This window comes from Sus scrofa, chromosome 3, assembly GCF_000003025.6.
Source record: "Sus scrofa isolate TJ Tabasco breed Duroc chromosome 3, Sscrofa11.1, whole genome shotgun sequence".
Classification (NCBI taxonomy): Eukaryota; Metazoa; Chordata; class Mammalia; order Artiodactyla; family Suidae; genus Sus; species Sus scrofa.
This window is the reverse complement of record NC_010445.4, coordinates 96,042,330-96,068,900: the sequence shown is the minus strand read 5'-3', so window position 1 is coordinate 96,068,900 and position 26,571 is coordinate 96,042,330. Positions and strand designations below refer to the sequence as shown.

Here is a 26,571-nt window from a genome sequence, read left to right as displayed (position 1 = left end):
ATAAAGGGACTCAATAGTGTTTCTATAAGGGTGTTTGTTGAAGAAATATGAGTAATAGCACAAAAGTGAGCATAATCTAAAAATCCAACGTAAGGTGTTAGTTCAGTAAATTATGCTACAGTCCATTCACTTGACTACTTGGTAGCCATTAAAGCGACCATGTTGCAGGACAATATTTAATGATGTAGGAAACTTTATAATATGTTAAACAAAACACTACAGATTGCACTGGTGACACAGTATGGATCATGTGCTTTCAGTTATTTAATGACATATCTATGAGCATATAGCAAAGTTGTAAGGCTCTATACCAAAGTATTAACTGTGGTTATCTCTACATAGGATGATGGGCAGTTTTTTCTTGAGGGAACCATGTATTTTTGGGGTTTTTAAAATTTATTTTTATTCTTAATTTTTAAATTATTTTTCCTTTTTCAGCTGCCCTACAGCATATGGAGTTCCCGGGCCAGGGATCAGATCTGAGCCACGGTTGTGATCTACACTGTAGACTGTGGCAACACTGGATCCTTAATCCACTGGGCTGGGCCGGGGATGGAACCTGTGTCCCAGCAGTTTAGAGACGCTGCTGAGCCTGTTGTGCCACAGCAGGAACCTCCCATATATTGTCTTTATATTTAGGAAGAACTTTTTTGACTTCTGTGCTGTGTTGCTGATCATTTTAATAGCTTCATCTTGTGTTTTAGATGTTAAATGCTTTGTTCTTTTTCCTCTCTTATCTGACGTGTTCTGTAGTTTTCCACCTTAGTATAGAAAAGCTATTCTAGAATCTTGTAGCCACAGAGAAGATACAGAATCATTGTGTTACGATGATGAAATTTGGATTTGTGGTTGGTAACTTCACTGCCTTAGGTTATGATGCTGTTGAGCTCAGTGGTTATTGGGCCAGTGATTATTGCAGATAATTTTTTGCATTCTCACTTGGTCACTTGATTGAAGAACCGAGTCTCTATGATAGAAGTAAAAAATTCTTTGAAAAATGTGTTACAGTTTGTATATGCATTATCTAGCTAGGGCTCCCAGAACAAAGCACCACAGATTGGATGGCATAAACAGCAAATTTATTTTCTGTTTCAACACCTTCGATCTAGGTGTTGCAGGTTAGGTTTCATCTGAGGTCTCCTTGACTTGCATGTGACTGCCCTTTTGCTGCCTTTTCATATGATTGTCTCTCTGTACACATGTGCTGTTGTCTCTGTGTAGTCCTAATGTCCTTTTTTTGTCAAGGATATACGTCATACTGGAGTAGGGCCCACCCTAATGACCCACTTTTAACTTAATTACCTCTTTGAAGGCTCTATCTCCAAATTCAGTCATATATACAAATTTGTGGGGAGACTAAGCTCAGTTCATAACAGTATATATCGTTTGTGATAAGTTTTAATGACAAAGTAGTGTTGATGAATTAAATTTTACTGTGAATTATTAATAGTTACTATAAACTATTACAATATCCTAAAGAACTACAGTTGTAAATTATGTAGGAGAGAATGTAGAAGATTGTAAATGCCAGAGCACCAATTTTTTTTTATGAATGGTGGAAAAGTAACACAGACTCTATGACTTATTGACAACTCGGTCCATTTGTATACGAAGAATAGTATCATTTTTATGTATTAATAAAGTACTAAAGAACCATCAAGTGGATGTTCCCGTTGTGGCGCAATGGTAACGAATCCAACTAGTATCCATGAGGATGTGGGTTCCATCCCTGGCCTTGCTGAATGGGTCAGCGATCTGGCATTGCCATGAGCTGTGGCATAGGTTGCAGATGCAGCTCAGATCTGGCATTGCTATGGCTGTGGTGTAGGCTGGCAGCTATAGCTCCTATTAGACCCCTAGCCTGGGAACTTCCATAGGCCGTGGGTGCAGGCCCTCCCCCGCTAAAAAAAAGCCAAAAAAAAAAAAAAAAAAAAAAAAAGAGCCATCAAGTAAAAAGAGATTAAAGGGAATAGAGTTAAGATCAGTGGGCAAGATATAAAACATTTCCCCCCCCCCAACATTGAAAACACCCTGTAAATGGAATGTGCAAAGCTGAAGTTTGGTTAATTCTTTGTGACTTAAGTTCTGAATTTGTTGGGCCATCGTAGAGGACATTTATGTGTTGTTAAATGTGGTTACCGACGTTGATTGTTTATTTTTGTCTTGAGATTCTCAAGTGTAAAACTTTGTTTTCTTTAAATAGGTAAATAATTTATCTCACATTTATATAATTATAACAACAATATTTATTAATCCTTTAAAACATAGATTAATTAACAAATATCATTATATTAAATATTCCAAAGACTATGTTCTGTTATTTCTTTGCCTTCTCCCTCTAGCGGGCAAAGTAATTTCAGAACACAACATGGAAGGGTCTATTAGTATTGGGTGTATCATAATGCAGTCTTCGCTTTGAAAGAAATTAATAAATGTTAATATTCAGAATTGTTAAAATGCTTTATTCCTTTCTAGGCATAATAGTGGATCTTTGAATGTTGAAGATGTTCTTACCAGCTTTGACAATACAGGAAATGTTTGTAAGTTATGTGCTCATTGTATGGAAGTATTTTTAGTGTTTTAAAAGTGAATTTTTAGTTGTTTTTTCCATGATGTTTGACTAGTGTATGCATGTATATAATAGAACTCTTGCTGTTTTTAGCTATAGAATAATTCTCATATAAGATGCACTTACTAAGTGAGATAAAGCAGTTTTTATACCTTGCAGGGGTGGGTGTGTGTGTGTGTGTGTGTGTGTGTGTGTGTGTCCAAATGTAGGTCAGAAGGAACACTGGATTCTCCAGTACTGCCCCTTTTGTTTCCTGTTTCCATTTTGACTTTCTCAGTTAGTCTCTGCAATAGAGGGGCTGTCTCTCTTCTTTGCTGTGTTTTGGGTTTGTGCTTTTCCATGTCTTGCTTTTCTTGTTCATTATGGAATAAACCCAGAATATTTTTTCTTGCTAATAGTATGCTTTAATACCAGAATGTTTTTGTTTTATGCATTATTATATTATAGAATATGTTGTCTTTTTATCTAAGCCTCTGATTAAGTCATGATATAGAGTTCTCCGCTGAGAAAACCATTTAAGTAATTATACTGTTATATGATGAAAGAAACCTAACAAGAGTATCTTTATATTACTGTGTTAAACAACATGGCTGGTGAAAGCTCTGCTCTTCTCTGTGTGCGTTGCATAGGCTATTTCTCTTAAGATAGTGAATTATCAATGAAATAGGACCATTTTATTTTATTTTCTTATAGTTTTTTTTGTTTGTTTGTTTTGTTTTTGTCTTTTTGCCATTTCTTGGGCCGCTCCCGCGGCATATGGAGGTTCCCAGGCCAGGGGTCGAATCGGAGCTGTAGCTTCCAGCCTACGCCAGAGCCACAGCAACGCGGGATCCGAGCCGCATCTGCAACCTACACCACAGCTCACAGCCGCGCCGGATCATTAACCCTGACCCGCGACCTCATGGTTCCTAGTCGGATTCATTAACCACTGCGCCACGACGGGAACTCCAGAACCATTTTAAAGTAAAAACTATACTCACATGCTTTTCTTCTCAAGGGAAATTTCACAACTGTGACTAACTAACATCATCTGCTGACAATACTACTTTATCAAATGCTCTCTAATTTTAGATCTTCATAGAATAATGTTCAGCAATACTCAGGCAATAATTTTGTTCTTATGCTCACATTATGTCAAGCTTTTGATTGTAGAGAAAAGTATTTATGTATTTTGTCACTAAGGAATCTAATTATCCTCAGATAAACTTAAAATATTTAAAATAATGTAGGCTTCTTTATCATGGATAGTGATAGGTAAATCTTTTCATTTCTACATGTTGGCCCTTGCTGAATTTTTTCCCAATATTTTTATTAAATATTGAGGCAAGGTCTGGGCAAGGGATGCTAATGGTGGTTGAGGAGACATTCTCCTTTAGTTCCGTGGTAATGTAAAATATTATTAAATCAGGGTTATGCATATGTAATTTATGAACATGATCCTAGAATGTTAAATGTGGGTTTTTTGATTGGTGATGTTAAAAATCAAATATTGTTCCCAGTGGCTAAGTATGAAATAGGGCCACTAGCTGGCAGCATTATGTAAAATAAAAATATTTTTCTAAAGCTCTAAGCTGTTACTCTATACATGAACAACCACCTGATACTTAGGTAACACTTTTTCCCATGAACTTGTCTTCCCTGCCCCCACAACGCACAAGTTGTGTTGAGAGATGGAGAAACTGCATTTTTTTTCACTGCTGCCTATTGTTGGTAGAAAGGTTGAGTCTTTGGCATGAGGACCTCCCCCACACACTTTTTGAATCTTGGTTCTGAAATCCATCTTGAACAATTTATATCTCTCCATGATCCTTTCCTATCTTAGAATTGGATGTAATATATAGAAAATACATAGAAACTATATAAAATATACCACATCCCTCATAGTCGATACTCAGTAAATGAAAGCTCTTTATTATTACCACCAGTGATGAGTACCTCTAAAGCCTTTCAGTTTTTAACTAATACTGAAGATAGTTTTATTAAAGATTATACTGATATTTTAAAATAAATGACCTTGATTGAACTAACAAGGTGGGAAAGTAGATCAAATTACAAAATAGTAATTTATTAAAATGTCTTGACATAACTATAGTCTTAAAATCTGAATATATTGCCAAGTAATAGGAGAGGCAATAAAAATAAGACTTTTTAGAACATGTTTTTTACTGTAACTTTTATTTTATACTCTTCAAGAAAAATCAGTAATGATATTTCCACTTAATAAATTGGTGAAGTCCTGTTACAATAAAGTAAATCTTGGCTATAACCTTTATGTAATCGTTGCCAAAGCTTAAAGTGATCAAGGATTGAAAAAGTGATTTTTCACTTGATGTCTCAGTGTTTAATTTTACCTTAATGGTGATACTAGATTGAGTTTGTGACTGGAAAACAGCAGAGGGCGCTACAATCATAATTCTTTTTCACACGTCAGTATAATTGGAATAGATAACTTGAATGATTTCCCTAAGCTTTCATTATGTAAACATAGAAAGATGTATGTTTAAATATTTATATTTTATTTATTCCTTATGTATTTAATGTGTTTAGCAATTCATACAGACAGAAATATACTTTCTGGATTGATTTTTTTTTAGTTCTTTTCATTTTTTGTCTTAAAATATCAGTTTAATTTTTAAATTCTAACTTTAAATACTTTTAGTCTCGTTAATCTTGGTAGAGAAAGTTCTACACAAGAATATCGATTCCTAAATACCCTCCATGATAGTAAACTGACAGCACATCCCACATTCTAATAATATGAGAGAACCAATTTATTTCAGAAATTAGTTTTTAGGTTAGTATAACTTTCTGATAATATAAAAAATAACTTAAAATATTTTATAGTTATGAAAAACCTGATATGTGTTTATACAGAAAATATAGATGTGTGTATATACAAAATATTTTCATGTTTAGTAGAACTATTAATCTCAATTTTAAGTTAATTTCAAAAACAGGTAATGCTTTTATTAATTGTAAATTTTCAAAGGTGAGAGGGTCAGTCTTACTTCCTGGATTTGTTTATGCTCTAACCAAAAAGATATGGAAAAATCTTTAATTTTGGAAAATAAATGAAACTACTAGATTACTTTTTATTTCCTGATATATTAGAAAAGAAAATATCCTTTATGTTTACCTTTATCATTTTTAAATGTATGACTTGCAAAATGTCTTATATTTTTGAGATCTCTTTTCAGTTTTTGAATTCTTTCGAATGTTACAGGAAGAAATTAAAGTGAATCTCACAGTCATTTCTGCATAATGATTCATTGTTCTGTAGGGTGTGGCCCCAGTCTTATTTTTATGTACTTTATATTTGCTGTTGTAGAAAGCAAATTATTTTGAAAGTCAACCTTCTTTTTTGCTAACCTCTAACTAGGGGTAGATATGCATATTCCATTCTTTGGTTCTACTATTTGAGAATGTACTTCCTTTTACAATATCAAAGTTACTCTGTAGAGAGTTGTGTCTGCTATTGATTCATCATGCCTGGAAAGAGATGTCCTCAAGCTACCTAGGGAAAAGTAGGATGCATCCTTTACTTCAGACAAGTTGCTGGTTGCTTCTGTGTTTCATGTAACATGTCACTCAAATACCTTGGGTCAGAAGAGAGTACTCTGCAAGCAGAAGCAGATTTCTTGCTTCTGTTTTCTCTGTGGACAGAGTCTCCTTTCTGGCCAGCCCATGACCTCCAATCACAGAAACCCCATCTTGCTGTATTTCTTTTGAAGCCATATTCTCTGTCTCCAAGTCATCTCTTTCCTCTAGTGAAATGATTTTTTTTTTTAAATGTGATTCTTTTCAGCACTTAGTTGATCCAAATTTTACTGTCATAGTGTATAATACAGCTATTTGGTTCATGTAAAATCTCATCAGTTCTTGGTGATATAATTGCCTCATTTGCACTTTTTTAGCACATTATCCCCGACAACATGAACAGATGATTAATTTGCTTCTCATATAATTTATTGTATACAGTATATACAGTATATGCAGTATAATGTATATAAACCTTTAAAGGCTTAAGAAGTTAATATCATTATATATCATTGCAGTAACTAGTCTGAATCAGGGTGCCTAGTTAACACTAACTTTACTGTTGGTAGTATCCCGTATGCCATTCTTTGAAAAAAGTTTTTTCTCTTAGCTGGGGTACATGACAGGACCCTGTGGTGGTTGGTATCTCATGGTCCTGGAGAAATTTGTAGACCCTCTACCTTATACACTCTTACAAGTGACAGTGGTGATGCTCCCCCCCTGCACACCGCAATGAATCCTAGGGTTGACTCAGGACCTTTAATGCACACAGGTACAGTCTCCTGCTTTTGGATCCTTCCTCGGGGTCTAATAGTGGGACCTGTTTTGTGGTGTATTGCAAATTGATCTCTTTTGGGTTATAGCAGTTACTTGAGGAAATATTCTTATGTAAAATATTTTCGTTTTGTACTTATATATGGGAAAACAAAGGTGATTATCTCTTAGGAAATATAGTCCAAATTTTTGTGTCTCTGTTTCAGTGTTATTGTCATACTGGTGGAATTACTAAAGCTTCAGAGGTGTCAGCTTGGATTTAAAGTTTTTTTCTTATTCAGATAAAGGCATATGTGTGTTTATGTGCATATGTATAGGCATGTAATACATTTATTCAAATAAAGGCATATGTGTGTTTATGTGTATATGTATAGGCATATATACACATACATTCTTGGTAAGCTAGTTTGATTAAGGAGAAATTTGGGGTTTTATTGGTAATTGCTTTGTTTTTAACTTAGTGGGATCATGGAAGGATCATGGAAAATGAAGTTCAGGTTTTTAGCTCCACCGGTTACTAGCTGGGTGATTGCAGGCAAGTCTTTGAATAAATCTTAACTCCTTCTTATACCTGAATAAGAAACAATAACTACCTTGTAGTGTAGTGAACATAATATTAGATAATGTGAAAGTAATATGTAAACTATAGATAATGTTTGTATTAGTTTTTATTGTTAGTATCATGTCTCATTTATTCTTGGACTTTTTTTTTTTTTTTTTTTGTCTTTTTGCCATTTCTTGGGCCGCTTCTGTGGCATATGGAGGTTCCCAGGGATTGAATCAGAACTGTAGCTGCTGGCCTACACCACAGCCACAGCAATGCCAGATCTGAGCCACATCTGCAACCCACATCACAGCTCACGGCAACGCCGGATCCTTAACCCACTGAGCAAGGCCAGGGATTGAACCCGCAACCTCATGGTTCTTAGTCGGATTCGTTAACCACTGTGCCACGATGGAAACTTCAGTATTCTTGGACTTTTTCATTATCTTTGATATTGGGAATTAAACAAGATATAAAATATTTTTGGTGAGTGCCATCCTGTTTTAATATTTTACATTGTTTTGTATATGAAAACATAGTGCAAAGCTATATTATCAAAAATATAGTATTGGAAACACACATATAAATCAATGTTTTAGGAAAGACATTTCAGAAAGACAAAAATATATGTGATTTATCATAGGATGAAGGTGGAATTTCAGTGATAAAAGGAAGGATGGACTCTTCAATAAATAGTATTGGCTAGGAATTTAGAAAATATAACAAACCAAATCTCTCTTTTAGACTATATAGCAAAATAAATTTAAGGTAGAGTACATATTTAATTAAAAAATTCAAATACTCCTAGATATCTCAGATGAATAATTTTTAGATATTGAAACAAGGAAGGCCCTTCTAAATGTGATCCAAATCCCATGAATTTAAAGATGAATAGATTGACCAAATGAAGATTTTAAAGTCACTTTATTCAAAAAGCATCAAAAAAGTTGAAAGACAGCTGACAAACTGGTAATTATTATTTATGACATATATGCAGACAAAGATATATTCTCCTTATTGTGGAAAGAGCTCCCACAAAGGAATAGCAAAAACAGGCTGTAGATCTGTAAGAAAAAGAGAAAGCATAGTCAAAGATTAGAAAAAGGTATTTCACAAAAGAAATACCAATGCTCTATAAACACAACAAATGGCTATTTTACTAGTAATGAAGTAGTGAGATGCACTTAAAACAGTGAGATAGAATTTTTGTCAAATTGGCAAAGATGAGAGAAGGTAAGCAATAATCAGTAAATTGTAGGGAGAAGCGCATTCTCATGTACTGTTGGTGGGAGGGTAAATGGAGTCTACTTTTCCAGAGGCCAACCAGCAATATCTCTCATAATTTTAAGTGTCCATATCATTTGACTAATAATTCCTTTTCTAAGAAATAGTGAAACCAATAAGCAAAGATGGAAGGTAAAGGAATTCATTGTGAATAATTGGAAAAAACATAAATGGTTAGTTTTAGGTGACTAATTATGGGTAATTCATGAAATGGAGGATTTTATAGCTGTTCGAGATCTCAAAAACATACCAGGTTAAAAAATTGCTACCAGGAATATGATTCTATTTCTGCAAAATACATATATACCCATTAAGTAGGTATGTATATGCACAGAGCTATGTTTAAATGTGTTTTGTTAGGGTATTGAGGTTAGGCATGATTATTACTTTCTTCTTTATGCCTTTTAGTATTTGATTTTTTTATGACTTGTATGGGAAAAAGCAGTTATTTTTATTTTGAAAAACTTATTCTTTAATTTCCAATCTGATTATTATTATTATTTGACTGAAATCTGTGATAAAATCTCAGATTGCTTAGGACATTACTGTGGGAAAAAAGGAGGCATTCATTTTACCAGGGAAAAAATAGAAAGTATTTTATTTTTAAACAGCGCTTTTCTCCAAGGAGCTTACAGAATGTTAGATGTTAATGTGTTAGTCTCCCAATACACTTATAAGAAGTCAAAGATCAACTTATTCTGCCCCATATTATGTCATGGGAGTACAAAGAAGTTAAAAACTCAGTCAATGGAGGAATATTGAGCTTGGGTGTAGGTCATTTATAAGTTCTGTTGAAAAATGGGTTTTAAGGCTCAGTGAGTTATATGGTTAGCATGCATAGGTAATGGTCAGCAGCCTTGAGACCACGAAGGAGGCCCCAGTGTGAGTGGGGAGGTGGTGGCAGTGTGCAACACAGGCTCTGGATTTGGCTCTTAGCTCCTTTTGAGAATCAGTGTGTATGTAGCCTTTGCTAGAAAGCCTTCTAGAGGGTAGGGTAGGTCTCTAGATGGTCATTTTCCTAGCTAGGAGTCTCCAGCTGTCTGACTTCCTAGCTCCAAGTTGCCAGGGCAGTTTTTTCTTTTAATATGGTATTGGGTAAGCATTGCCCCTAAGCTGTAAACAGAGTCCTACACATTTGCTTTTACTCTACCACGGAAGGAACATTTAGAAGATTTTTTTTTAATTTGCTTTAAAAAATGTTTTTGAAATAAGAAATTATGGCATAGTACTGGTTCTCTTTGATAAAAGAAAGTGCTGCTATTGTGAGAAAAGACTGAAATAAACCCTTTAATCCTTTTTAGATCCATAACATATATTAATGCTTAACCAATGTAATAATACCAGAAGGCAGTTCATGTCTTTGTCATCAACCTGCCAGTTTTTCCTTCCTGTATATTTGAAGAAGTGTTACTAATTTAGGTGTCTCCAAGTTTTAGCAGAATATATGCCAAGCAAATCTCCCTCCTCCCATGCCCTACCCCCAGCAAATCAAAGTCTGAGTAGTACTTCTCCATCTTCTTTAGATAGCCACCATTTCTTTTGCATCCCCTACAGTGTTTATCAGGTACTTTGAGAATATTATTCCCCTTTAATCTTCTTAACAATTTTGCAAGTGGTGAGAAAACTTGTAGTCAGATAAAGATAACTTGATTAAAAATTAATATTTCCTAAGTGGTCTCATGGGAATTTATACCTATTCTACTCTATTTCTTAAAGGTAGCATTTCTCCAAAATAGTGAGAAATGAATTTTAAAAGTTCGTGGTGGGAGTTGACACTAAAAGTGGTAACTTGGAGTGCTAGAAAATAACTTTGGCAAATGGAAAAGAATTCTGTCCAGTGGATTGTGTCTCAGAAGAGACTGATTAAAGGTCACTGGAAAATGGGCTCTCTAGGGTTTCTGAAAGGTAGTTGACAATCTAATGGAATGGGGATTTAAGGAGCAAGGATAGGGATGAAAGAATGCATTTTATTTTAATAGCCCAAAACCAAATGTGGGTTTTGTTTTCTTTCAGGTCTTTTTTTTTTTTTTTTTTTTTTTTTTTTTGAAAAGCACTGCTTTTTGCACAATAATGCAATAGTAATATGGATTTGAGTTTTTACATAGCCCTTTCTCTAAGGTATTCAATGTGTTTTTTAAGCTTGTGGCTATAGTGATATATACAAATTGCTTATATAAACGTAAGTGACACAAAAAGCTCAACTGAAAGGATATTCCTGTTTTTAGGAAAATAGTGTGGATTTAGACAGCCTTTCCACAAATAATTGTGACTATTTGGACATTTGTATGGCCCATGTGTGTTGCACCACTCTATGAATGTTTGACGTGAACAAAATATTTGATGATTGAATGAATTTAGTGTTTGTGTCTATTTATCTCATTTTTTAATGTTCTCCTCTCTCACCCTTCACCCTCCACTCCCAGCCTTGAATCTGAGTATTTATGTTACATGCTGGGGAGATGAGGACAGTTCACAGAAGAAACGAGGGAACGTTTCCCATTGTTCTGCCTGTGAATATGAGTTGGAAAATGTGGATGTATTATGCATATTGGAGATGCTCCACATGCTCACAGTCTGCTTGTTCTAGGGTGCCGGGTCAGGTAGAGTCTTTGCTCCTGGTGGCAGATTCATGGTTTGTCTGAAACCGTTGCCCAGGCGGATGGTTGGAGGCCAGACTTCTGTGTCATTGCTGTTTCCCAGGACTTCCTTGGTGTCTGACTAAAAGATCCAGTAGAACCTGACTTAAAACTTAAGTATCGCTTTCAGATGTTTAATTCTCAAAGAAAGGCAAGCAATAGTTTGGTTACCCCTAGATTTTGATTTTATTTTAATACTTGACAACTTAATCAGAATTTAGTGGGGATTTATTGGACTGCCGTTATGTAAAATTGAGAAGCAGCATATTTCATGTGAACCACAACTCTGCTTGTGCTTGTCCCTGGATTCCTTTAAAGGAGAAATTACAATAATTAGAAGGGTGAGATTAATTTATCATGCCTCCTTTGATCTCTCTCAAGTCTGAAGTTCTACAGATTGTAGTTTGTATCCTACAATTTAGCACTGAATTTTGTATCGTATTGTATTAACTATTTGTTAATCTTTTTCTCCCAGAAATAACATATTACTCCCTAGATTGCAAGCACTGCAGCTTCTCTGCTTCAGGTTCAAGGGGTGTTAGTCTAAATTCCATGCAACAAAAGTATTTTCAAATAACTTTAGTATCTCTTTTGGTTAAATGACATGAAAGCAGCATGGTCTTTAGCAATTTTTCTTTTCTTTCTTCCCCTCTTCCATCCACTGTCATCCCATATTGATGCTGATTCTGTACTTCTACACACAAAACAAAGAAAAAAACTTCAGAAAACAATTCTCTTGTTATAAGACAGCTCTTGTCTTCCCCTTTGCCCCCATCTTCCTGATTCCCATCATAGCACTAAAGAACTAGTCTGTTAAGGTAGGATCCTCCTGGGAGAGTATGAGCTGGGGGAGGCAGGGGCAAGAGACTGAGGCAGATAAGTTGCTTTTACTTAGGGTGACAGTACAGTTAAATACATGCATGATCCCAGTTCATACCTGTTCTTAGCATAATTATCAACATGGCCTTCTTTCGCTCCTCAAAGTGCCCTGGTTTAGATGGTAAACTATATGCCAGTTGTTAGAAGACCAGGAAAGAGAGATATATTGGAAGCTTACATTAATGATTTATATCCAGTCATACTTCCTAATTCTGCCATAGTACCTTGTACAAGTGGTATTTGGTGTGTATTGATTCATTCCTTAGTCACACTCAAATGGATCCATTCATTCTACATAAATGTTCTTGTATTTGATATACACAACAGAGAGGTAGATAAGTCTAGGTCTCAGTTTAGAGGATGTATGGTCTAGGCTCCATTAATTGACAGGAACAGAATGCAGAACACATACAAGTTTTGATTAGTGAGTACAGTAATTGAAAATAATTTGAATTACTGCTAAGATTTGAAGATACCTGAAGAGTCACATGAAAACATAGATTTCCACTTTCTCTTTGAGAAAAATAATGATCTAGCTGTCTGAGTCTGACCTCATGGTATTCATTATCTGGAGCCGAGCAAATTCTTCATTTTGTACCCTCACCACCCCACCCATGGACATTTGAATTTGCAGCCTCTAATACATATTATGTATTTGGAGGCATTTAAGACAGGTTTGTCTTTGTACATTTTCAGATTATTTAGTTGTATATTTAAAAAGAGTCAACTCTGATTAGTCATTTTGTTTACCAAATCTAATTAAATAAAATAGTTGTAAATTCTATTGGAGATAAGCCTTTTAAATTTAAAGAATTTTTATTTTCATTATAGTTGATTTATAGTGTTGTGCCAATTTCTGCTGTATAGAGACCAGCCTTTTTATTTTTTTACTTTTTTTTTTTTTTGTCTTTTTAGGGCCATACCCATGGCATTTGGAAATTCCAGGCTAGGGGTCAAATCAGAGCTGCAGCTGCTGGCCTAAGCCACAGGCATAGCAATGCCAGATCTGAGCCATGTCTGTTGACCTCCACTGCAGCTCACGGCAATGCCAGATCCTTAACCCACTGAATGGGGCCATGGCTTGAACCCGAGTCCTCATGGATACTAGTCAGGTTCATTACCACTGAGCCACAACAGGAACTCCTGAGAGCAGCCATTTTAAAGTTCAGTAGGTTAGTCATTCATTTTTGGGAAATTTGTTTCCCACAGTATCTAAAACAGTGAACCATTAACACATATTTATATTGTTATATTCAATGGAAAATAAGATGCTACTTTAAATATTTTTCTTTGTTTCTTTCTTTCTTTCTCTCTCCCACTTTTTAGGGCTGCACCCGCAGCATATGAAAGTTCCCAGGCTAGGGGTCAAATTGGAACTGTAGCTGCTGGCCTACACCATAGCCATAGCAATGCCAGATCTGAGCCCACATCACAGCTTATGGCAATACCAGATTCCCAATCCTCTGAGCAAGGCCAGGTATCGAACCTGCATCCTCATGGAAACTAGTCGGATTTGTTTCCGCTGCACCACAGTGGGAACTCCTTAAATATTTTTCAACAGGTAGTACCTTTAAGAAAACATATTTCAGTTAAAATTATATATTGAAAAATGAAATTGAAAAGGAGTGTAGAGCTGTGGGAGAAATTTTAGATACTCGTGATCATATGTATGTGTGTGTATGAATGTGTATATATATGTATATATCAAATATATAGTTAACTTTATCTTCATTTGCCTCTATTTATAGATTGGAAAAGAAAGAGCAATCTCAACAAGTGTTTATTAAGTGCCTATTATGTGCTGTCCTGCATTTTCAATTCTCAAATGATTTTTCAACTTTGAACTACTGCAAAGAAATAAAATGTTCTTTCTATACATGTTGAAGAAACTACTGTGTATTGAAATCTGGATAAATATCTCACTTTTTGATGCATCCAGGTACATGGATAATCTTTGTGAACTGTCTTAAATATCATCAGCAAACTCTTTTAAAAATAACTTACAGGAGTTCTCATTGTGTATCAGTGGTAATGAACCCAACTAGTATCCATGAGTATGTGGGTTCAATCCCTGGCCTCGTTCAGTGGGTTAAAATATCTGGTATTGCTGTGCACGGTAGTGTAGGTCGCAGATGTGGCTCAGATCCTGGGTTGCTGTGGCTGTGGCTTAGGTCGGCAGCTGCAGCTCCAATTTGATCCCTAGCCTGGGAACTTCCATATGCCACATGTGCGATCTACACCACATATGCGATCCAAGCTCACAATAACAGCTGGATCCTTAACCCACTGAGTGAGTCCCGGGATCAAACCCACATCCTCACGGTTACTAGTTGGGTTCTTAACCCTCTGAGCCATGATGAGAACTACCTCCTCTTAGCTTTTTGAATATTTTACTGAAATTTTTTTCCTTCTCTCATTATTGTCTCTGTTTCCTTAGAGTTACCTTTTCTGTTTTCTATGGCTTCTGTCTTTTATAATAGAGGCCTTCATCAAATATATGGTTGTCTTTAAGTTTAGTGTACTACAAAATTGATTGGACACTATAGCAATATCCTAGCTTGTTGATTATGGGTTTTGTTTTGGGATGATCTGGCTGGACTCTTCCATGGGGAACCCTGGATGTCCATATGTTTGAGTGCTTTTCTTGAGCTTGTGCATTTCCCAGAGAAAGCTCTTTGAGTCGGCTGCCTTGGGAGTGCGTATGTCTTAGCTGCTAGCATTTTGGTTTAGGTAGGAAGAAGAGTCTCAACATTCAGTTATTCAATTTCTCTTTAAAAAAAAAAAAATACTGGGGTGGAGGAGCATTAACTGCCCAGGTGTTTGGAGAAGAAAATAAGACTTCAAGATCTAACTGCTTTCTGGAGTTCCCGCTGTGGTGCAATGGATTAGGGATCTGACTGCAGCAGCTTGGGTCACTGCAGAGATGTGAGTTTGATACCTGGTCTGGCGCAATGGGTTAATAAGGATTTGGCATTTCGGCAGCTGTGGCATAGGTCACAGCTACAGCTTGGATTCAGTCCCTTGCCCAGCGAACTTCCATATGCTTTAGGTACAGCCAAAAAAAAAAAAAAAAAAAGATCAAACTGCTTTTTAAATACATTTTCAGTAATTCTTTCTGTGTTTAGTCCATTCTCACTGCCATTCACAAAGATGTAAATGACATCCCTCACTGCCAATTTAGGATTCAGCTTTTTGTTGTCTTTTTGTGCCTTTATGGACCCTTGTTTTATTTTCATATCTGTTTACTTTTGTTTTAGGAAGGGAGTGAAAGCTAATATGTAGATTTAACTCTATCACCTTTTTTTTTAGCCTTTTAAATTTTATTTTATTGAAGTTTAGTTGATTTACATTATTGTGTTAATTTCTGCTGTTCAGCAAAGTGATTCATATATATATAAAATATATATATATATATATATATTTGGTATTCTTTTCCATATAGTTTTTTGTATTCTTTTCCATTATTATCTCAGGATATTGAATATAGTTCTCTGTGCTATACAGGTAGGACTTTGTTGTTTATTCATTCTGTATATCGTAGTTTACATCTGTTAATCCCAAATTCTGAATGCGTCCCTCTTGCCTCCTGGTAACAAGTCTGTTCTCTTATGTCTGGATTCACTCTGACATCTTTAATTACCATCTTTAGCACATGTATATATATACACATACACATGTGTACATCAATAGCACATAAAGCTGTAACAACTTAAAAATAATGAAATTTTTAAAACTTCATTTAAGTAGACCACATATGGTTTTTGTCAAATATACACCGGAAAAATATTTCCAGTTCAGATACATTGAGATGAATCACCAAGGCTTTGCATAGCTGTTAGGAATTCTTTTCCTCCTCATTTCTGAAACCCTCTTTAGCCTTTGAGGTTCAGCTCAGATGTCACTTCCTCTATTGTCTTGGCTCTCCTAAGCTACACTTCATCGGTCCTTCTTATGTTTACCCGTAGACTTAGAAAAGAAAAGAAAAAAAAATACACTATTAAAACATATCACATTGTATTATAATTGAGTCTAAATTGCTCACTGGACAGTAAGATTCTAGAGGCAGGAATGTTTTGTCTGTACCTACAGTGCCTGGCATGAAATGAATAATCAACAATTGCTTTGTGGATTAGTGAACTTAATATTTTAAAAAGGAAAGCATACTTTAAATAAATTAGGATACAATTATTTCATAAAATGTTCAGTGTGAAAAATAATTTACTGTAGGATTCCTTTAAGTACCTATATCCCTAGTGCACTTAAAATTTCATTATATGCTTTTTTTGAAAAACACATTTATGTCTAGTGTCCCTTTTGCATATCTGTGTACATATGCAGGCACTCTATATTGTTCTATTTTAGTAAGAATGTTACTTATATTAAAAATAAATAAATGTTATTTTGTTACACATTGGTGATGTTTTTCCCCTAAATGTCTTTTGCTGGAAGAGCACTAAGTGGCTATTCACATAGCTTTCTGATCAGTGCAATGTATTTTAAGCAGCTAGTTCCAAAATACCTTCAAATAGCATGTCCTATTCCTCATGAATTGCTATTTCTTTGCTTAAATTTCCCACTTGGACCACCAGCAATTCCTTAAGTACTTTTCCTACCAGCTAATGCTAGCTTTTAAAAATCTACTTAATGTTACTCTTTTCTTTCTCTTTGTTGCCTCTGTCACTTAATATACCTCTATGCCTGCCTGATATTGTTCCTTTTCAAGGTCTTTTTATGCTTTTAGGATGATCTTTCTTAGTCTCTTTTTCTACTGTCTTAGATGCTTTGATTCTGCTGTTTCTTCATTGCAAAGAGCCTAGTACAGGGAGGAAGTGAATATTATGGGTGACTTTTAAAAAAGTTATGTATAATATTAAAAAGAATACAAGTGCTGCTGGTGACTATCTACCTAGTGTTTCAAAAAGGATTTTGGTAAACTTTCAGAGCCATTCATGGGGATAGATATGGGATTTGTTTAAACTTCATGGATAAGGGGGAAAGAGAATATTAAAATTTGGCAGTTAAAGTTGAATGATGGATAAATGGGAGTTCATTATATTCTATTCTCTTTATTTTTGTATATATTAAAACTTTCCTATACAAGATTTTTTTAAAAATTGAAGTGTCCTTTTTCACTCCTTTTCACCTAGCAAACCCATGTTTTGATATCTGTCCTCCAGTACATAAGGACACATGTACAGGATGTTAATTATAGCATTATTTGGGTTGGAAAGAAAAATAACCTGGAAACAGTCTGATGAGTCTATTCCTATTTAATGAAATTTAATGGAATTGTTTGATAAATGATGGTATGTCCGTACAATGGATTATCATGTAGCAATTTAAAAGAATGAATTGAGTTATATGCTATATTCTGGAGGGATGTCCAAGATGTATTGTTAAGTAAGTTGTGTAATGTGTGCAGTGTGATTTTATTTTTATAAAAAGAACTGTGACTATCCAAAAAGCTGAGAACATATACTGAATTAGCAGTATTGGTTATTTCTGGAAAATGAGTCCTGAGGGAATGGAAGTAGAAGAAAGATTAACTTTTCTGCATTAATTTTTATATTGCTTGATTTATTTTAGGTATTTATTACTTTGAGGGGAAGAAAGGTAAAGATTTTTAAAATAAATGTAAAACTAGAACATGTCAGTTCATTGATGATAATAAAACTCATTTTAAAGTTTTAAGGAGAAGTGGAAAGTGATGTGCCCAGGAAGCCAAATGATGAATTATATCATAGTTGCCTTCTGAAAGAAAAATAAATGAATTGTTGATACTCATGTCTATGGAATGAATATATATTCAACTCTGACTCTATTCCCAATCATCCATCAGAAATTGCCTGGTGACAATTAAAAAGAACACTTTGGCCACCTCTATGTTAATTCAGTAGTCCTTTAAAATTTATGCCTAAAATTCAAGCCTTTTTGTTATGATGATTAAATTAATCTGTCTCAGAAATGAAGATGTCCCATTTTCAAGAGGCCAGTTTGACTTAGAACTAGGGTACATAGGTTTCTTTGATTGCAAGTAACAGAGGCTGACTGGCTAACTTAGGAAAAAAGAAATGTAGTGAAAGAATACTAAGCAGGTAATAGAATTTAAGTTTCACTTGACAGTTGGGAATTTTGTTTTATCTTAGTATGCCTCTAATATATTCCCTGCTTTTAATTATGGTATTGCACTATTCCTAGCAAAACACCTTTTGTTATGTGGTCTTTTAAGGATTAAATTTAATTATCTTTAAAAATTTTTGAACATTTTTAAGCATATAGCATCAGCTGAAACATATAGTCTCAGTTGTTTAAACAGTGCTTTAGTAAATGGTGAATTTGGAATTATGGTTTCATTTATTATAAGAGGTGCAACATTCAAATACTTCTGATAGCCTCAACCTACATATATTATTATTATTATTTTTAATGACTGTTATTTTTTCCATTATAGTTGGCTTACAGTGTGCTGTCAATTTCCTACTGTACAGTAAAGTGACCCTGTCACACAAACATATATACATTCTTTTTCTCACATTATCCTCCATCAAGCTCCATCACAAATGACTAGATATAGTTCCCAATGCTACACAGCAGGATCTCATTGCTTATCCATTCTAAGTTAACCCCAGACTCCCAGTCCATCCCACTCCCTCCCCATCCCCCTTGGCAACCACAAGTCTGTTCTCCAAGTCCATGAGTTTCTTTTCTGTAGAAAGGTTTATTTGTGCCATATGTTAGATTCCAGATTATATTTTAGAATTGTCACCATTGAGTTTTTTCTTAAATATTGCCTCATTGTCTTTGTGTGTGCATGTATGTCTAGCATAGATTTCTTTTTTCTTTCTTTTTTTTTCATTTTTGGCTGTCCCACGCATATGGAGCTCCTGGGCCAGGGATCAGATCTGAGCTGCAGTCATGACCAAAGCCACAGGTGCAGTAATGCCAGATCATTAACCAGGCAGGGGATTGAACACGTGTCCTGGCTCTCCCAAGATACCGGCGATCCCATTGTGCCACAGTGGGAGCGCTCCCATTTTTTCTTTTTTGTTTCTTGTTTCAATGGTAAAATTGCTGGGGAGAATCATTTCAGATGCCTTTTCATGTTAAATTATAATTTTATACCTACACTATTCTTTATAATTTCTATCTACTTAACTGGAACACACCAATTTTACATTACGTTTTTTTAAAAATCTGTGAAACAAATTCTTCCAGAAGTTTCTCACATATCCTTTAGAAACAGTGTTAATTTTAACCATATTTTTGAAGTTAATTTTCTCTCTCTGTTTCACAGCAGCTCTTCTAAGAGGTTTAGCACTATTTTTCTAATAAATTATGAATCATTTATATTATGTATTATATATAAATTACATGTATGTATGTAAATTATATTAAAGATTGCTTGATGTTTTTCTTTTAGAGAAGCATAAAATTCTTCCCTATGTACCAGATATGGGGAACTTTTGGTCTTACATAGTAGATACATTGCACTTAAAATAGAAACTGGCTCATTTTTCTCCTTTGGGGCTAAGCTTTCAAGTGGCAGTATAACCTTTTTTTTTTTTTTTTTTTTGGTCTTTTAGCTATTTCTTGGGCTGCTCCACGGCATATGGAGGTTCCCAGGCTAAGGGTCGAATCAGAGCTGTAGCCACCAGCCTATTCCAGAGCCACAGCAACGCGGGATCCGAGCCGCGTCTGCAACCTACACCACAGCTCACGGCAACGCCGGATCATTAACCCGATGAGCAAGGGCAGGGACCGAACCCGCAACCTCATGGTTCCTAGTCGGATTCGTTAACCACTGCGCCACGACGGGAACGCCTCTAACTAACCTTTCTTCCTTCCTCTTCTCTCTTCCCTGTTTTGGAGTTAAGGTTTAGATTCAACATGGGCAGAGATTGGGAGGTAGGGTATTAGTGGGTAGGTAATCTGAGGTTGAGTTTTCTGATTTGCGGCTGAGAATCTGGTTGCACAGCAAGAGGTGGAGAGATTGATCAGATAACTAAACACATTGAGGATAATGAGAACTTAAGTTTCTCAGTGTCAACAAAGAGAATGATAAATATGGAAATCCAGAGGCTAAAACAAACCCTGTGTTTTGAATTAGAATTTGAGTATCAGAATGAACTTAACTGCTTTGCTAAATGTGTGTGTGTGTGTGTGTGTGTGTGTGTGTGTGTTCTGTTCCTAGATGGTGAGCCTATCTAGCAATCAAATCTTGTTTTCTAAATATTATTCTCTACTAAAAAGAACTAGGGCTCTTTGAAGAAATGGCTGGCCCCAGGGCTGGGCATTTTATGTCATAAACTAAGGAAGTACTCAAAACATGACTAACACATGCCCAAAGGACACAGGACCTAGTTTGAAGGACTTACTGATTGACCAAATCTGAGATAATTTGTGTATCAAAAGAAATGATAGGAGCAGAGCATATTATAACCCTTTGAGTAAAGCAGGACTCCATGAATCCATACTAATATTAATAAATATATAAATGATGGAGAAGAGAAAATTTTACCTGTTTCAGAATGTCATTTAGTAAATCTAGAACAGGCACAGTTTAAATTTAGAACCTTGGCACTAATGCCTTTTTGGGCAAGATAATTCTTTGGGGGTTGGAATGGGAATTGCTCCTACATTGTAGGATGTTTTGCAACCTCCTTGGCCTCTACCTACTAGATATTAGCATCCCTCCCCACCCCCAGCCTCCAACTGTGAAAAACAAAAATATCTCCAGACATTGCCAGATGCCCCCTAGGGAAGCAAAATCACATGCCTCTGGTCTCATTTGAGAACCTCTGATTCTCAAAAAGGAATGATGAACACAACACAGTAAATCAACTATACTTCTATAAAATAAAAGGAATGATAGAGTTAGCAAATTACAGTTTGGTGGCTATCACAGTAATGACTGAGGCGTGAATTATCAATGGATGTTAATACAAGTGGAAATTTGATGAGGAATAGGATATGTATTAATCTCAAAATATCCACAAAATACTAATTTCTTATTATCTGATAAACACAACGTGCTTCTAATTAACTTTACAGTGGGAAAACCCAGCAGATACCATCTTAACCAAGTAGTAAAAATTAACATCACCACTAATGGGGCAAATCCTCCAAAAAAGAGGTGCTGAGCAAGTACAGCATTGCTTCTCTGGTATTCCTGCTGAAAATGTCAAGTCACGGGGAAGATCATACAAACCCAAACTGGCGACATTCTACAAACTAGACTGGACTCTTCAAAATGTTAATATCATGGAAGATAAAGACTACAGATTTGTTCTAGATCGAAGGAGATAAATGAAGCACGATAACTAAATGTTAACATGTGATCATGAATGGATCCTAGACCTACAAAGGACATTATAAGGATGACTGAAGAAATTTGAATGGGGTTTATGAATTAGATGGTAATATTGTATCAGTGTTTATTTTCAGATTTTAATGCTTGAAATATAGTCACATAGAGGAACGACTTATATTCCTCAAACGTACTACATTTACTTCCTTGAGAAGTTTTGGTTTCTTTTCCCTGTGTCTTTTCTCAGTTCTTTGCATAGGTGGCTCCATTACATGGACTCAGATGTCACCTTCTGAGTGAGAGCATCCCTAACTGCCCTATCTAAAGTACATACCATTCCCAAATTGGTATTGCTTTATGTTGTTTATTTTCTTCATAGTATTCGCCGTTACCTGTGATTACCATCTTATTTATTTAATATATGGGTCCCTCTGCTGAATGGATGCTCATGAGAGCAGGGGTCTTCTCTGTGCTGCATCCTTCTTCTGAAACAGTGCCTGATACTTAGTGGACCTGCAGTATCCATTTGTTGGATCAATAACTGCACCTGTGCAATCCAGGCTTCTCTGTCTGCTGGTTGGCCATGTAACCCATCTGGGCATGTTAAACTAGGCCAGCGGGCACTTTCTAAATGTTGTAGAAGTTGTAATCTACTGAGAAAAAAAAGATAAAGTAGTTTGGGTTGGGGTGTAGGAGTAGAAGGGGAGAGAGAAAGGGAAGGGAAGGATTAGGAGAGAGAAAAATGTACAACTGTTTGATATAACCTAAAATAGCTCATGGATATTGCTTGGATGTGCTTGAAGGTTTGAATTGAATATGGCTTATCTAGGGCATGTTTTGTCCAAACATTGAGTTGAGACCCATTGAGTTGTCGGGATGTAGTTCGTTCTACTTTCTGTGACAGCCAGACTCACTTTAAGCCTGTAAATAATAAATTTTTTTTTTTTTAAAGAAGCAGAGGCTAAACATTGTTCAACACAAAGCAAAAGGTAATGTTAATTCTGATCTCAAGTTCCCATGCCTTGTGGTCTTAGGAATACATATGTATCCTTTTCCTTTAATTAATTCATAAATAATCACCCACAGTTACTTTTGACATCATAACCACCTTAGACCATTGTGATAAGGACCCCCCCGCCCCCAAAAAAGGGCAGATAAGCTATAAAATGTCATGTTAACTGACCAAGAACCTGTAATTGTTGCCTTTTAGGTAGGTGTATTGCATCTATTAAGTGGAGCTGTATGAGCAAGGTCAAGGGAAGACAATTATAATTTACAATGTGAAACCTCAAAAATTTGATCATTTGAACAATATACCTGTTCATCTTATTAATATTTTAATGTGCCTTCTCATGAGCCATTAGTTATATCCATATTTAGAACTTGTGAGATTGCCTAGTAAAAGAGATTTCAGATACTCAAATAAGAGGAATAACATGGAAAGTGATGCCTATATAAAAACATTGTTTTAGAAAGATAGGGATAGAAAAATTGAATTTTCAGTGGTGTTTCATGAATTGCTCTGTGAAGTAACTGATTGAGATAGAGGCCACTTTCCTTACTATCCATTACATTTTCTGCTTTATCTGCTATTTCCTCTTTTCTAGCAAATCACTATTAAGGATATGGTAGATGTATAATAAATTCTTTCTTAATGAATAAGTCCCTGGCTGTGTATTATGCAGAAAAAAATTTTAAGACAGTCTCTGCTCTAAATGTGTATAACTGATACATTGTTTCTACAATGTACTATGTATTATGTTTTGTATGTATAATTAATATATTGTTTATACAATAGCTTTATACAATATGCAGTATGGGGTGGATACAAGGATGATAAGGTCAAGATCTTTACTTTAAGGGACTTTGTTCTAAAAGGGTCTGTGGACAATGCATTATAATAAATTTGATAAAAGATGCATTTTGTTTGCAAAGCCTAGAAGAAGGCAGATACCTTTTGGAAGTGGGAGGTGGAATCAACAAAGACTTCTGGGAATGATGTCATGAATAATATTCAAGGGCACCTAAATAATAAGAGAATGACATAATACTATATTTAAATGCAAGATTATATGGTATTAACTTTAAGGTAAATAAAGCAATTGGTACACTGGAAACAACAGAAGAAGGGGCAAAAACAGGTTTGAAGCTAAAACATCTGACTGCAAGCCATTCTGCCACTTCTTGGTGGAGAAGTCTTGGCCAAGTCACTTGCATTTCTGGGATAAACCTCATGTGATTCTCTTGATTAACATTTATGTATCTCTGCATTTGATTTGCTAATATTTTGTTAAGGAGTTTTACATCTATATTCCTGAGGGATATTGGTCTGTGGTTTTCTTTCTGTGCAATGTCTTTTGACTTGGTTTTAGCATCAGCATAATACTGGTCTCATGAGTTGGAAATTATTTCCTGGAGTTTGTTTTGAATTAGTGTTATTTTTTTTCCTTAAATATTTGATAGAATTCACCATTGAATTTTTTTCGTGGGAATGTCTATTACTCCAAAATCCATGTTCTAAAGCCTGTTTTGTCTGATGTTAGGATAGTTATTTTTTCCCCTTGATTGTCAGCTTTTAAGATTTTCTTTTTATCGCTGTTTTTCAACAATTTGAATATGATTTTCTTTAGTATGATTTCCTTTGGTTTTTTTCTGCTTGGATTTGTTGAGCTACAAATTTGTTGAGCTACAAATTTGTGGTTTTATAGTTTTCATCAGTATTGCAAAATTTTCTGCCTTTATATCTTCAAATATTTTTCTTCCTCCTTCTTTCAGTGCTCTAATTAGATGTGTGTTAGAATGCTTTGATATTGTCACTGATGTCTTTTTTTTTTCCCAAGTCTTTTTTCTGTTTGTACTTCATTTTGGGTATTCTGTTGACCATGCTTTCAAGGTCACTGATTTTTTCTTCCCTAGTTTTCTTCTCTAGTTTCAGTTAATCCCATCCAGAATATTTTTCATTTCAAATACTGTATTTTTCTTTGCTGGACTTCCATTTAGGAAATGTCTATTCCCACTAGCTCTCTTCTCATCATGCTCATGTTTTCCTCTACTTTCTTGAACATATGGAGCATATTTAAACTAACTGTTTACACATTTACATTAACTGCCTGATAATTCCCTCTTCTCTGTCATTTCTGGTTTAGCTTCTATTGATTGATTGATTGATTGATTTTTTTTTTTTTTTTACTTCCTGGTAGTGAGTCATATTTTTCTGCTTCTTTGCATGCTTAATGATTTTTTATGAGATGCCAGATACTGTGAGGTTTATGCTGTTTGCCAGATTTTGTTGTATTTCTTTAAATTGCATTGGGCTTTGTTCTGGCATGTAGTTAATTAGAATCAGTTGGATCCTCTTGAGGCTTGCTTTTAAGCTCTGTTAGGATGAGATTCAGAGCAGCCTTTCATTCTAGGGCTAATTTAGCCCCATTTCTGAGGTGATATTTTTCTGAGGATTCTGCTCAGTGTCCCATGAAGTATAAAGTATTTTCACTCTGGTTGGTGGGGAAATGAACTATTTCCAGCCCAGTTTAAGTTTGGTAATTGTTCTGCACTTTTTTTCTGGGTTTTTTCCTACCTTCTATTTTAGGCATTTTCCTTCATGCACACTCAAAGCACTTCTCAGTCAAAGAGAGAACTTCATGAGACTACTCTGCAGATTTCTAGAGCTTTTTTTCTGTGCAGCTCCCTTCTCTCTTTTACTTTTATTCCACAAATTCTACCTGCTTTCCTCTCCTGAAAATTAATCTCTGTCTCTTCAACTCAATAAGATTGTTGGACTCTGTTTGGATCCCCCCTCCCAGTGCTATGGCCTAGAAACTTCTCTGGGTTGTAAATTGGTGCAATTGTAAGTATTTCTTAGTTTGTTCCTTTTCTCTGAGGAGTCACAGTCTTATACTGCCTGTTGTCTAATGTCTGAAAAAAAATTACCTCATATTTTGTCATCTGGTTTCTTGGTAGTTTAAGGAAGGAGTGTACATTCAGTTCCTACTGTTCTATCTCAGCCAAAAGCAGAAGTCTCTTGCATTTATTTTAAAAGACTACACTGAATGCAGAACTCTAGGTTGGATTTTTTTTCTTTCAGAACTTTAAAGGTGTTTCTCTCTTGTTTTCAAGCTTTGCACCTTTTTGATGAAAAGTTTGCTGTAATTTTTATCTTTGTTCTTTTGTAATATTCCCTTGACTACCTTCAAGATTTTATTTTCGTCTTTGTGTTTTAGTTTGGGTAATTTCTATTTACCTATCTATAATCAAACTCACTGTCATTTCCTCTCATGTGTGTGTCCACCAGCCTGTTGATAAACTCCTTGAGGATGTTTTAAAAATCTCTAATATCATGTGCTTCATTTCTAGCATTTCTGTTTCACTCTTTTTGAAAGTAGTTTTCTTGCTGCTGACATTCCCCTTAAAAATGTTCATTATTTTCTTGATTATTTTTTCTCCTGAGAATGTTTTTTTTCCCTTTAATTTTTCAGTCAGTTGTACCTTATAATTGAATACCAAACATTGTAAAAGGACAGCAGGGACCTGAGGTAATAATATTCATGCCCAGAAGTGGGCATGCCTCTCTTTTTTATTAGGCCCTTAGGGTTAGGGGTTCGGTCAATCTATCCCATGATTGAGCTGGGTTTACAGTTTGCTGCTATCGTTATCTTCAGTGTACTACAGACTTTAACTTGCCGTTTACCTTGTGCTTAGTTTGAAGCCAGGAGAGTTTTTTTCAGAATTTCTACTCCATTCACAGTTTTCAAAGCAGACTTTGAATCTATGCAAAGTATTTTCATATCCAAATGTGGCTGGTTGTCATTTTCTTTACTCAACTTATCTAAGATGCTCTCTTTCCTTCAGTCTGTCCATCCAAGTCCTCTCAGTCCTTTTAAATTAGAGCTCAACCTATACCTTCTGCATTAAATATTACCTGATTAACAAACATTTGGATATACTTTACAGTACGTAAAATGTTTCACACCTTAATTTGAAAAGATTGGGAGGACTTGGATGGAAGGATAGTGATAGTGGCCACATTTTAAGAAAAGTACTT

General features: G+C 35.3%; 1 protein-coding gene across 3 annotated transcripts in view; it reads left to right on the top strand.

Annotated features, from left to right (window-relative positions):
* Positions 1-26,571, top strand: part of CAMKMT (calmodulin-lysine N-methyltransferase) — a 403,629-nt gene that overhangs the window by 23,128 nt on the left and 353,930 nt on the right. For all 3 annotated transcript variants that reach the window (XM_021088302.1, XM_021088303.1, XM_021088301.1), the window contains exon 3: positions 2,476-2,540. In XM_021088302.1, the coding sequence (XP_020943961.1) occupies positions 2,476-2,540 (65 nt within the window). The remainder of the gene's footprint in view (positions 1-2,475; positions 2,541-26,571) is intronic.